This window comes from Canis lupus, chromosome 2, assembly GCF_011100685.1.
Source record: "Canis lupus familiaris isolate Mischka breed German Shepherd chromosome 2, alternate assembly UU_Cfam_GSD_1.0, whole genome shotgun sequence".
Classification (NCBI taxonomy): Eukaryota; Metazoa; Chordata; class Mammalia; order Carnivora; family Canidae; genus Canis; species Canis lupus.
The window spans coordinates 1,983,915-1,996,851 of NC_049223.1; the positions used below are offsets into that span (position 1 = coordinate 1,983,915).

At 38.2% G+C, this 12,937-nt stretch overlaps 1 protein-coding gene across 1 annotated transcript in view; it reads right to left on the reverse strand.

Annotated features, from left to right (window-relative positions):
* The window catches only part of CREM (cAMP responsive element modulator), a 50,316-nt gene that overhangs the window by 9,981 nt on the left and 27,398 nt on the right, over positions 1-12,937 (reverse strand). Inside the window, exons 5-6 of the mRNA NM_001003221.1 lie at positions 11,430-11,618; positions 6-41 (exon numbers count right to left, since the gene is read on the reverse strand). Of these exons, the coding sequence (NP_001003221.1) occupies positions 6-41; positions 11,430-11,618 (225 nt within the window). The remainder of the gene's footprint in view (positions 1-5; positions 42-11,429; positions 11,619-12,937) is intronic.

Genomic DNA, 12,937 nt, shown 5'->3' on the forward strand with positions numbered 1-12,937 from the left:
CTTACCAGCCATGTGACTTGGGGCAAGTTCAGTTTCCTCATCTGTAAAATGGGGATACATTATCTCATTTAATACTCACAATAAACCCTGTAATGTATGTCAAAGTGTCTAGCACAGTGCCTGGCACATGGTAGGCATTCAGCAAATGTTAGTTCCCTTCCTCTTCCCTTCCTTAAGTTCTGAAAGACAATGTTCCAAATTATGCTTATACTGTATATTAGTTAAAAGGCACGTAACATCCACAAATATATATTCCCCTGGACTTTCCCTTCTAACAAACATGGGTAATAGAATGATTGAAATGTATGGCTCTTATTGTTTATTTTGTTAAAAAATATGCTATAAAAACTTTTAAAATTTATAGTATATTATATTCCATTAGAGAATAAATTATTAAAAGATAACATAAAATGTCCTGAATTTTCAGGGTTTATAATAATTTAGGATAGAACCTCAAAGGTGGAGAATCACCAGCAACCAAACGATACAGTCTCATCAGACTGGTAATGAGAGAACTCACTGAAAAGCCTCACAAATCAAAGAGGTTTGTTTCTTCCTAATGAAAAAAGAAATAAGAGGGGATCCCTGGGTGGCACAGCGGTTTGGTGCCTGCCTTTGGCCCAGGGCGAGATCCTGGAGACCCGGGATCGAGTCCCACGTCGGGCTCCCGGTGCATGGAGCCTGCTTCTCCCTCTGCCTGTGTCTCTGCCTCTCTCTCTCTCTCTGTGACTATCATAAATAAATTTAAAAAATTAAAAAAAAAAAAAGAAATAAGAAACTCAGCCAAATGCCTATCTTAGTAGCTTTCGAAGTGGAACAACTTATCCACATCCCAAATAGTGGGTGTTTTGTTGTTTATTTATCTACTAATTGAGATCTCTATAGTACTGAGCATGTAACCAAATAAAAACATTTTTATATATGGAGCTCCTACCTTCAGATGTCATTTCACTAGGTGTCCCTTACCACGAATATACCTAAGTACAAGCAACAGAGCTAACTTTGAAGTTGTACTGGTAAGCAGGGGTTTCTTTTCCCTAGCTCCAAGAAGCTACTGACATCATTACTTTTCTTTTTTGGTTCTCTCCCACCCTTCCACTGCTACTGGGGCACCTTATGCCCAAAATCAGCTTTGTGCTTGCTTGGTGTCTCACACTGTCAAAACCTTTCCCTTTTCTACGCTCTACTTTTTCCAGGAAAAAGAAACCCTACATAAGCATGACTATAAAGCACCGAACATTTCTGAATTTGTTACAATAACACACAGACCACAAAAAACGAAGTCGTTACATATTTTTAAGTTACATCTAAGGGAACTTCCTGAGTTGTTTAAGTGAAAATCTTAAGAGTCAAAAGAAAGTTGGCATAAAAGATGAGAAATTATAAATATTGAAATTCAAAGTTCTAGATAATAGCAAATATATACTCTTGTTCCATGAAAGTAATAATAAACACTCTGGGAAAAAATCCATTTTGACTACTTGAAATGATGCTAACTTTATTTTCTATGTTTTCTAAGTAGCATGTAGTATGCTGTGGTAACTCATCTAACATTAGCATGAATTTACCAGGTGAATTTTGAGGAGCAATGTGATATGGTGTGTGAACAGAATCAGACAAGGTCTTTTCTTGAAGTCTGAAGATCCAAACTGGTTCACCACTCATTAGCTTTGTAAGCTTGGAAGAGTTATTTACCACTCTGACCCACGCTGTTATATGAAAGACGAATATAATATTATTTGCTTTAAGTGCATCAGAAAAAATAGTTGGAAAGTGCTTCTCCCCTTGGGTATTTAAATACAGTTTCCTCAGAAAGGCCCACCTGGAACTTTAACCTCTATCACCTGCTTCATGTACTTCTCTCACCATTTGATCCTTTTTTGATACCACTGACCACATTTGTATTTGTATTTATATTGTAACCCTGCGATTTTTTTATTCTAAAGCTTACATAATACAAAGTATCATAATTATTTTATTGGGCAATATATTCATAGACAAATAGAACCAAAAAATATTTCACTGAAATTTTTTTCAAAAATAGTGGGAACATAGCACAACGGAAATTTCAGTAAACCTTCCATACAGATTTGGAGTTTTATTAAAACTTAAGGTAAATGACTTTCACTTCCAACATGATTATACTTTGCTTTTCTAGCAATGTTAAGAAGCTGTTACACCTGATCCAAACTTTTCTTTTATGTGAAAATTCTCCAACAATAATCTTTTCAAGTGCCCTCTTTTCACAAGGTGAAATGTATCCTTACTGTCGTGTATCAAACATTAACTAAGATACTATTTTCCAAATTTGAATAAGTTGTAATGTTTAATAGTTCAGAAATCCAGGCTGAATACAACATATTAGAGTTTTTTAGACTCAGAGACTAAAAGATATGGAGTGAGGCTCTTAATCAGCTTATGAATAAAGTCCAAAATTATTTCTAACAAAAATTTAACTATACTCTAAAGTCTCATAATACAATTCTATAAACTATAGGTATTCACTTTTTACATTTTATTCCATGATCCTATAAATAAATACTCCTAAAAACTTTTCCCACACCAATCATTATTAGGAGCCTGATTTTGGTCTAGACAAGTTTTTCAAACTCTAAGTTTGACCATTTGACCATTAGTGGGTCATAAAATCAATTTCATGAGTCATAGAAAAAATAGAAAAGTACATTACATCTCTACTATATGTAAAGATAAGCACTTAAAAAACAAACAAACAAAACATCACGGGGCTTGAACTCATGACCCTCAGATCAAGACCTGAGCTGAGATCAAGAGTCAGATGCTTAACTGACTGAGCCACCCAGGCGCCTCAAGATAAACATTATTTTTAAAATTGTTTTTTGTACACACACACACACACACACACACACACACACAGAGTCTACTGCATCATTACGTAAAATGTGGGCCATGATCAAATGTGTAAGCCAAAGATTTAGGTCTAGAGCAGTCTACTTGGTTCACCAATCTACACAGGCAGCCCAGAAATGAGAACCTAAAGGTGGGTCCCTAAAGCTGCTCTACTATTCCTTAAAAAAAAAAGTCCCCCCCTTTTTTTTCTCTTTGGGTTCCTCAAAAAAAAAAAATGTGTTTTTCATTTTTAAACAGCATTTCAAAACAGAATTGGCTCTGTGAAAACTGATTCGATTTCTAAAAATAATGATTTCCAAAGCACAATAAGATCTTGTGAAAATGTTTGAGATTTTTTTTAGTTTTAGTATTTGTAAAATTTTAATTTGGAAGAAACTCATGTATTAGCATTATGGGTAAAACTGTAAAAAAAAACAACTCTTCAAGGATGGCATAGGTTTGTTCTGTACACATGAATGTATAAAAATGTTCATTTACAAGCAATGGTTAAAAATATACGCAAAGTTTTACCTTAAGCTTTCATCTTTAAATATAGCGTGTATTTTCAAATCTTTTATCTTTTGTTATAATTTTCTCTTATGATTAGACGCGAGATTTGGAATTAAAGAGTGGGTAAATAAAGATACAAGTCAACTAATAATTTTTAGCAAAGAAACACATGCACCAAATACCTCTTGCTTCTACAATTATATGACATGCAGTATTTGAGATTAAGTTCATCCGTATCTTACAATAAACGTGTCATTTAAGAGTTTTTGCAATCTATAGTTTCTCTAAAATTTCACTGAAACTGGTTTGAGATAATTTTCAAAAAGCTTTAATGCTGGTTTTAGTTGCTCAAATCAGTGGAATGTTCCCACGTAGGACAACGGTTTAGCCCAACTAACTGAGAAGTTAAACTGTGGTGAAGCTGTTTACAATCTGCAACTCCAGAACTGGTTAGAAATTAGACACCACAGAAAAAAACAAGGCAACCGTCTACAGGCCGTTGGCAACTAGGTCAGAATCGTTACCTAATTAAGAAAACCAAAGCACTGAAGGGGCACTGATGACAGAGGTCAAGAATTGAGCCTGGGACGTGGAGGTGTGGAGGTGTGGAGGTGTGGAGGTGGGGGTGGGGTGGGGTGGGGTGGGGGTGGGGGGTGACAGCTCTGAGGCCAGCACTTCCCCGGCCGGGCGCCAGAGGGCATCCCGAGCGCGACCAGGGTGCGCACCGCAGAGCCCAGGGGTCCCGGGGCGCGAGCGGCGGCGGCGAGGCGGGGGACGGGGACGGGGACGGGGACGGGGACGGGGACGGGGACGGGGGCGGGGGCGGGGGCGGGGGCGGGGGCGGGGGCTGGGCTCCACCTGCGCACCTGCGCACCTGCCCACCTGCCCGCGCAGGCGCAGGCGCAGACGCAGGCGCAGGCGCAGGCGCGCCAGGGCCGCGGGGTCCCGCACACCCAGGCGTTACAGGTGTGCCGAGCGCTCCCGCTAGCCAGCCCGCACTTACCTGCGGAGAAACGTTCCCGGAAGGCTTAGGAGAACCGCGGGCTGCCCGGGGCCAGCAGGCGTGCAGACGGGGGCGGCGGCGAGCTAGTTAACGACCAACTCTGTCAGCGCCCTCGGCGGAGCATAAGGAACTGACTAAATCACAGCAGGACTCGGAGCTGACGTCAATGTGCAGCTCGCCTGGAGTTTAACTTTCCCACTTCCCTGCCGAACGCGGTTCCAGGAAATGAGGTGACGTCAGCCCTTTGAACTCGGTTAGCTGAGCTACCGACCATGTGAGTACGGGAGGAAAGAGAACAGGAGGCACGCCAGCGCCCCGACACGCTGGGCCGGCCTCTCGGGTCTCCGAGCCGAGCGCCTTCGTACACAACATGCAATCGGAAGCTTAATTTTCTACAAGTTGAACAGGGTGTTATGTTCAACCTGTAGCTGCTTGGGACTTGCAACAAGTTGCAGATGCAGTGACCGCTTAGTTTAGTGAAGCAGAGCTGAGAGAGACAGGATAAGCAATGAGCGATAGGCCACCGAGCAGAAAAGCACCTACACTAAGATGCCCTCCTGGAGTGTGCTGAAGACGTACAGATAGATTTCAAAAGAAACTTCTTACTCCTCAGCTACTAGAAAATTAATACTTTTTGAAACACTCCGAGGTCCCTAAATGTTTCTAAACTAAAAAATAAAATTTTCAGAATTAATGTAAATCTCTCTTTAAAATTCTTACCTGTTTCATCTCCGGTTACAGCCATGATGGGTTTCTGCATACAGAACTGTCCTGTCTTTCCTATCACAGGTTGACATACAGTGTTCCAAACTAGCCAGCATGTGCAGGATAAGTAGGAGTAACTGACATCACAATGACATCACTAGCCTATCACGGCCATCAATTTGCTTTGTCACAGAGGAGCTCAATGAAACCGAAGCCCTATAAAAACCCTTCCTGTAATAAACCACATTAATGTTCTTGTTTCTCATTTTACCTAGAATTTGTTGAGATGGGCTCTGGCATAAATGTCTTCTTAGCATTAAGTTCTAAAATTGTTTTTTATGGAGCAACTGATTTCTTTATTATTATTTTGTCCAAGGTTTCTAGAAAAACAAAGGGGGCATAAACTATTTTTTATAACTCATCAGAGGAAAAAAAATACATGGGGACTAAAACAACAAAAAAACCCTGACAGTTAGCCCAGAAAAACATTGTGAAATACACAGAAATGTATTTCTTAGACACTTCTAAATTCATCAAGAAAGAAACACCCAGCCACCTTTGTTCACTTAACACAGTTTTATTTGCTGAACTATTTGCTGCAGCACCATAAAATCCAGCTGTTCCCAAGGTGACATAGAATTTGCTAATTTCACTTGGAAGAAATAAAAACTGACATTTAAAAAATTCACTGTGCCAAAGGTAGCAAGAACATAGCATTCTTCCATAAATATTAGTTTGAACCACGGGAATTTGCTATTTGACCTCTTTGGCCCACAAAAACAGCAATTTCATGAGTCTCAGTCTAATGCATTATTTTACTAAATTAAAATCCTTTGAAAAGAATTTGGGGATTTTTCAAAAGATTAATAAATAAGTCACAATTACTACTCGTAAATTTTTTAAATGTCAAATGTTATCTGGGTCACTTAATGATGGTTGAGTGCATGAAGAGCTAGATCAGTATAGGAAATTTAACAGTGGCAAGGTTAGATTAAAAAAATAAATGAGCTCACGTTCAACAGGATAACAGTCTGGGAAAAGAAATGATTTGCTTATCTAGTGCACAACATTAAGTGACATGGCACGGAAGCCTTTTATCTTGACCAGTGGGCTGATAAAGCCCATTTTCGTCACCCTAACCCTACGTGGATAATGTCGATGTGCTTCTCCAGAGCACATGAAGACAATGGGCCAAGTAAGAATATTTGGAGATGAACCGAACACATCAATCCCCAACAGAGGCTCCATGACAGACTCCTCTTCCAGCCACACCCAAGGGTTTGGGTCCAGGAGTACTAGTCCATTTTATTACCAATTTCAGAAAGTTCAAATTGGTTTTAAATCGGCACTTAGGTGTTCAATAAATATTAGTGTGAAAAAAGGGTAGAGAAAGGAAAGGAAAGAGGGAAGTTGGTTATTTGTTCGACTACTGCTATTAGTAAAAGTTTTAATATATTCCAAAGACCAGATAAACTCAGTCAACCAGCACACAGAACTAATGACATTTTCATAGAAGAAGAACATTTCACTTTCATTTAAGAAATGGCTTTATTAAACATTTGTCATATGCCAGGGACTGTGCTAGATACTAAGGATCCCCAATCCAAACGGAAGTTATTGCCTATGCATGTTACACATGCGCTCAGGAGATACATACAGTAGGCTATCCAAACCAGATCTGCAGGATCAGAGAAGGCTTCTTAGAGGAAGTACTATGTAAGAGGAAGCATGAATATTACAAATGACTGGCATAACTGTTCCTGTCAAGCAAATGGCTAAGTGTGAGGCCCTAGAAAGGAAGAGAGGGCATGGCATATCACAGGAAATGAAGAAATCCAGCACAGAGCTGCATCACAAAAGAGAGAGAAGTTGAGAGGGAGAAGTCTAGTAAAGGAGGCAAGGCCTAGATTAAGCAGAGATTTGGGCCACGTTAAAGATTTTGGACTTTGTGTAACAAATAACAGGAATTCACTGAATAATTCAACAGGAGGCTGACATGATTAGATTTTAATTTTAGAAATACCACTCTGAACTGCAGAATTGAGAGTATACTGGAAAAAAGAAAACGTTGGAGGCAGAGACATTTGTTTTTAAGAAATATTAGTAGCTCCCAGAATCACTGGGAGGGATGAAGAAAGGGAGCCTGAACTTTTCAGGTACCATTCTCAAAAAACTGGACCAAGAAGGGATCTACCACCTCTGGCATGATTAGGAAGATCAGGAAACTTCTCCACAACTACCAGCTTCAGGGTAGAGGAGATGGAAGCTGGAAGAAGGGCTGGGACAAGAGAAGTGGAGAGGAATGGAAGGATGAGTGGTTTATCTGAGTGGAGGAAGGGATGACACACAGGTTTCTAGCCTGAAGCAACAGGTTGGACAGGACTCCATTACTGAAATAGGGTAAAAAGGAGAAGTGAGGTGGGCATGAGGGATGCCTGGGTGGCTCAGTGGTTGAGCACCTGCCCCTGGCTCAGGGCGTGATCCGTGGTCTCAGGATCGAGTCCCACATCAGGCTCCCTGCCTGGAGCCTGCTTCTCCCTCTGCCTATACCTCTGCCTTTCTCTCTCTGTGTCTTTCATGAATAAATAAATGAAATCTTAAAAAAAAAAAAAGAAAACAGAAAAAAAAAGAGCCATGAGCATGGGACCTGTAAGTAGCCAGCTGGAGTCAGGGGCATGGTGACAGTGCACTGATGCCATGGGCAGGAATGAGGTCATCCGGGAGAAAGTGCTCAGTCAGATGGAAGAAGGCCCAGGACCCAATATTGACGAACACCAGCTAACACTGAAGACATGATCAGAGAGGATTAGACCAATCAAGGAGACTGGAAGAGATATAGGAGAGAGAAGAAAAATCCAATGAGAATAGAGTATCACTATGGGAAGTGAAGGAAGCAGAGGTTCACAGTGTTAAATACTGCTGAGGGATCAATCGAGATAAGGACAGAGAACTTGCAAAGAATCGCTGTGATCTTTGAATGAAATAAAATGACAGGATGGAAGGTGATAGAAAGTGAGTAACAGAGAATTGGGACCCCTACTATCATTATTTTAAGGAAAAGAGAAAAAAGGAAAGGAAAAGATTAAAAGAAAACACAAGGAATCAAGATTGGAAGGGAAGAAACAAACACCTAACTTGTGGTTGATATAAACATTCATGTACCATCACAGATAGATTCACAAAGAGTGGGCACATTATTAGAAATAATTTCAGTTTGGCAAGATTCATAAATAAAAACCTTTTTAAACAGTCGGTAATATTTCTTCACAGCAGCAACGACTAGAAAATGTATCATTGATAATAGCAACAAAAACCATCAGGCATTTAGGAACTAACTTAACAATATAAAAGACTTCCAGGGAGAAAAGATTTTAAACTGTTAAAAAAAAGTTAAAATAAGATCTAAAAAATGAGACACTTTATGCTTTGGAACAGGTCAATTTAACATTATGAAAACATCAGATCTTCCTCTGCCTGGTACACTCTTCATAGGAATGTAAATTGGTGTGGCCACTATAGCAAACAGTATGGAGGTTCCTCAATAAATTAAAAATAGAACTACCCAATGATTCAGCAATCACACTACTGTGTATTTATCAAAAAACCAGCAACAGGAATTGGAAAAGATATACGTATCCCCATGTTCATTGCAGCATTATGTACAATAGCCAAGATATGGAAGCAGCCTGAGTGATGAATGATAAGTGGATAAAGAAAATATAGTGTGTATACACGCACACACAAACACACAATGAATTACTATTATACCATAAAAAAGAAGGAAATCTTGCCATTTATGACAACATGGATGGAACTTGAGGGCATTATGCTAAGTGAAGTGAGTCAGAGAAAAGACAAATACCATATGATCATACCTACAAGTGGAATCTTCAAAACAACAAAACCCCCAGGACTCAGAGATACAGAGGACAGATTGGTGGCTGCCTGAGATGGGCATGAAGGGGTTGGTATGGAGGGAGTATGCAAAATGGGTAGTGATCAAAAGGTACAAACTTCCAGTTACGAAATAAACAAGTTTAGGGGATGTGATGTACAGTATGGTGGCTATAGTGAATAATATGTATTGTCTGTTTGAAAGTTGCAAGAGTAAATCTTGAAAGTTCTCATCACAAAAAAGCAATTTTTAACTGTGCAGTGAATGTTATCTAGATTATTGACTTATTGTGGTGATCACTTACTGCATCTTAAATGTCACATCATTACATTGTACACTTGAAACTAATATAATTATCATCTGTCAATTATATCTCAATTTTTAAAAAGGCTTCAGTTTCCCTTAAATTACTCTATACATTAAATACAACCTTATTATGAGTTTTATTATTATATTGTTATTATTTAGAAACTCAAATTTATTCTAAATGCATATTGAAGAATAATGGTTCACATAACCTAATCACCACTAAAATAATTTTTTTTTAAGATAAAAATGGGAACCTTGTCCTGTGAGATAACAAACCAGTATGGTACTGGCATATAGAAAAGGAGACCAGGATCCCTGGGTGGCGCAGCGGTTTGGCGCCTGCCTTTGGCCCAGGGCGCGATCCTGGAGACCCGGGATCGAATCCCACATCGGGCTCCCAGTGCATGGAGCCTGCTTCTCCCTCTGCCTGTGTCTCTGCCTCTCTCTCTCTCTCTCTCTGTGACTATCATAAATAAATAAAAAATTAAAAAAAAAAAAAAAAAAAAAAAAGAAAAGGAGACCAAGAAGGGGTGCCTGGGTGGCACAGGCAGTTAAGGTTCCAACTCTTGGTTTAGCTCAGGTCGTGACCTCAGGGTCATGAGATCAAGCTCTGTCTGGGGGTCTATGCTCAGCATGGAGTCCACTTAAAACTGTCTTTCCCTCCCTCCTGTCCCTCCCTCCTGCTCTCTCTCTAAAATAAATTAATTAATCTTTTAAAAAAAGAAAAGAAAAGGAGACCAACAGTACAGAATAGAGTACTGGGCAGCCCGGGTGGCTCAGTGGTTTAGTGCCTGCCTTCAGCCCAGGGTGTGATCCTGGAGACCTGGGATCGAGTCCCACATCGGGCTCCCTGCATGGAGACTGCTTTGCCCTCTGCCTCTGTCTCTGCCTCTCTGTCTCTGTCTCTGTCTCTGTGTGTCTCTCATGAATAAATAAATAAAATCTTAGGTAAAACTAGCTAATATAGTTATTGTAGAAAAATATTCTTGTGACTAATAGAAGAAAATGAGTTCTTAAAACCCCATAAGTATAAAACTCATTAGTATATTATCTACACAAAACATAAAACATTTTTAAGCTCTTCTTATTAAAGTATCGGGTTTACAGATTTTCCATATAAAAAAGATAAATTAGAAAAAATGATGAGTCTTTATCGTTATTTATTTAGACATAGAGGGTTCATGAGAATCGGGGGAAATAAAACAGGTGGCTTTCATTTTACAATTAAAAGAAAACAAAGTATTAGAAAAGTACTATGAATTTTTTTTTTACTCCATAAATGGAGTGGAAGTACCACTCAGTACCTGATACACTTTTATTACAGTCCATATTAACCCCCCAAATACCTAAGAGTAAAGCTAATTATCAAGAGATTCATTAATCAGAATCTTTTTTCCATACTTGCAAAACTTTCAAACCAAAAGAATGAATATTATTCCCTTTAAAATTAGTGCTACATCAAACGTCCTAAGTAAATGCCAAGAATACAGTTAAATGAAAACATAGGATTTTTGCAAGTTGTATTAAATATATTATAGTTATTATGAGCAAAACTGAATGAAATTAAAATAATATATATTCAAATAATAATCATATATATTCGAATTTAATGGAAATCTTAGGTTACTCTAAAAGCTTAGGGCTACACCCCCAAATGTTTTATCTTACTACTTCCATATGAAGTAGAATGGGTACCTGAACTTTAAATATACTAGAACGGTCTAGAGAAAAAAAAAATCAGCATTTGTTTTGACATGAAATGTCTAGAAATGAGACTTGAGTGTCATATCTGGGGAAAACCCCCAATTCAGTGCACCATGCACTGGATATTTAAATCTTCATAGACCGGGTAATAAAAATATGAATTAGTACAAATTCATTCATGTATCCAGGTCTTTTTTTCCCATCGTGCTACTCTGAATTGAACTTTTCTTTAGAGCCAATAAAACTTGCTAGAAAAGCGAAAACCATAAAATTCAATGTGTTATCAAATGTACTAAAATATTCCTTCTTCAAGCTTTTAAGTGCCCCCTCCCAAATCTGCCTCCTATATATTTCAGAAAACTACAAAATCACCGCTAACTGGTGTGATATAGTGATGCACAGGTATTCTAAATGTATTAGATTAATAAAATATACCTTGAACAACAACCTGGCTGCCTGGGACAAAGAACTGCTGTGTGCCATCAGCTGATTGTGCTGCATACTGTACAATTGTAGCACCTGGTGGAGGAGCTCCTGAATTTGTCATTGTTAATGCCTGTAGTCCCTGAACACCATCAGATCCTGGGTTAGAAATCTGGATTGTTCCACCTTGGGCTATAGCAACTTAACAGAAAAAGAAAAGAAATATTAGAGAATTTCAAGATTCATTTTTAATAATCCCATACTGGAAGAATATACTGTGGGTCTATTAATTACCAATGCTGCTCATGATCAGTTTACCCTTATTTCTCTATGCTGAATTGATAAGGAGATCCTTCTTCATGGGACAACACTGAAAAAGCTCATGAACACTTGAAAATAACTTTTATTCAGAATTATTTGAAATACATAGAACCCATAGATTTTGCCTCCTCCCTGGTATCCATCCCACTAAATTATTTAAGAGGAAAAGTGGAGATGCAGACAGGGAGAAAAGCCAGCTTCTTGATTTTCTCCATTCTCTCAGATGTCCTTAGTTATAGATAAATAGCATTCTTCTAATATTTAAAAAGTAGTCAGTAAAATCCCATCAAGCATCAGAATTACCATTAATTTATATCTTCATTCAACTAACTACTCTAATTTCTCATCAAAACAAAGTAGCTTTTTTTAAACAAAATAGCTGTTAATGGAATATATATTACTATATATTTTGATTGTAAATGCTAAGTTTGCCAAACCGTAACATTTACCATTTTGACTATATCAGGAGAATCCTGAAATATAAAATGTTAAGTTGGAAAGTATCTTAAAATACAACTATTGAAAGAATTTGTGCTACAATATTTACCTGTACCAAGTGTCTTGAATAACTGCAGCTAATGGCAACAATATGAGGTGGACTTCCTCTGAACACTTGCCAGTCATGTTTAAAAGTTAACATATTAACCAAAAGTTTCCAAAGAACAACTGATCAAATGTTTTGTTTTTAAATTTCACTCTAATAGACAAATAAGCACTGCTTAAAATATTTGAAGAGTTCTGTTATCTTAAACATAACATAAACATAAACATTACCATTCTATGTTTTAGTTTAAGTACCACAGATGAAGTGAAACCAAAGGGTATGCTTTTAAAAGAATAACACAACACCTGTAAGTTAACATGAATGTCTTACAGGAATGTTACAGTAGTGTGTCAAAGTGTATGTTGAATATTTCCTACTTGGAACTGGATTAAGAGCTTTAAAATTTTTGGCATTAGCAGATGAGTTCTGTTGTTTACCTAGCTGGTAAGTAAACAGTATCTTTTCAACAGTATCCAAGCAAAGACCCATGTAGGTGAACACCTGATTGTTTAAACCTGTCTCAACTATAAGAAAGAGCAACAACAAATCTTTAGTTCCTTGACCTGAGATCCTAGGGCCTAACACAGAAAGATGGGTTAACATTTTGAAAAAGATTTCTGCAAGATGCATTCTCTGTGTCTTTGTTCTTTGACAG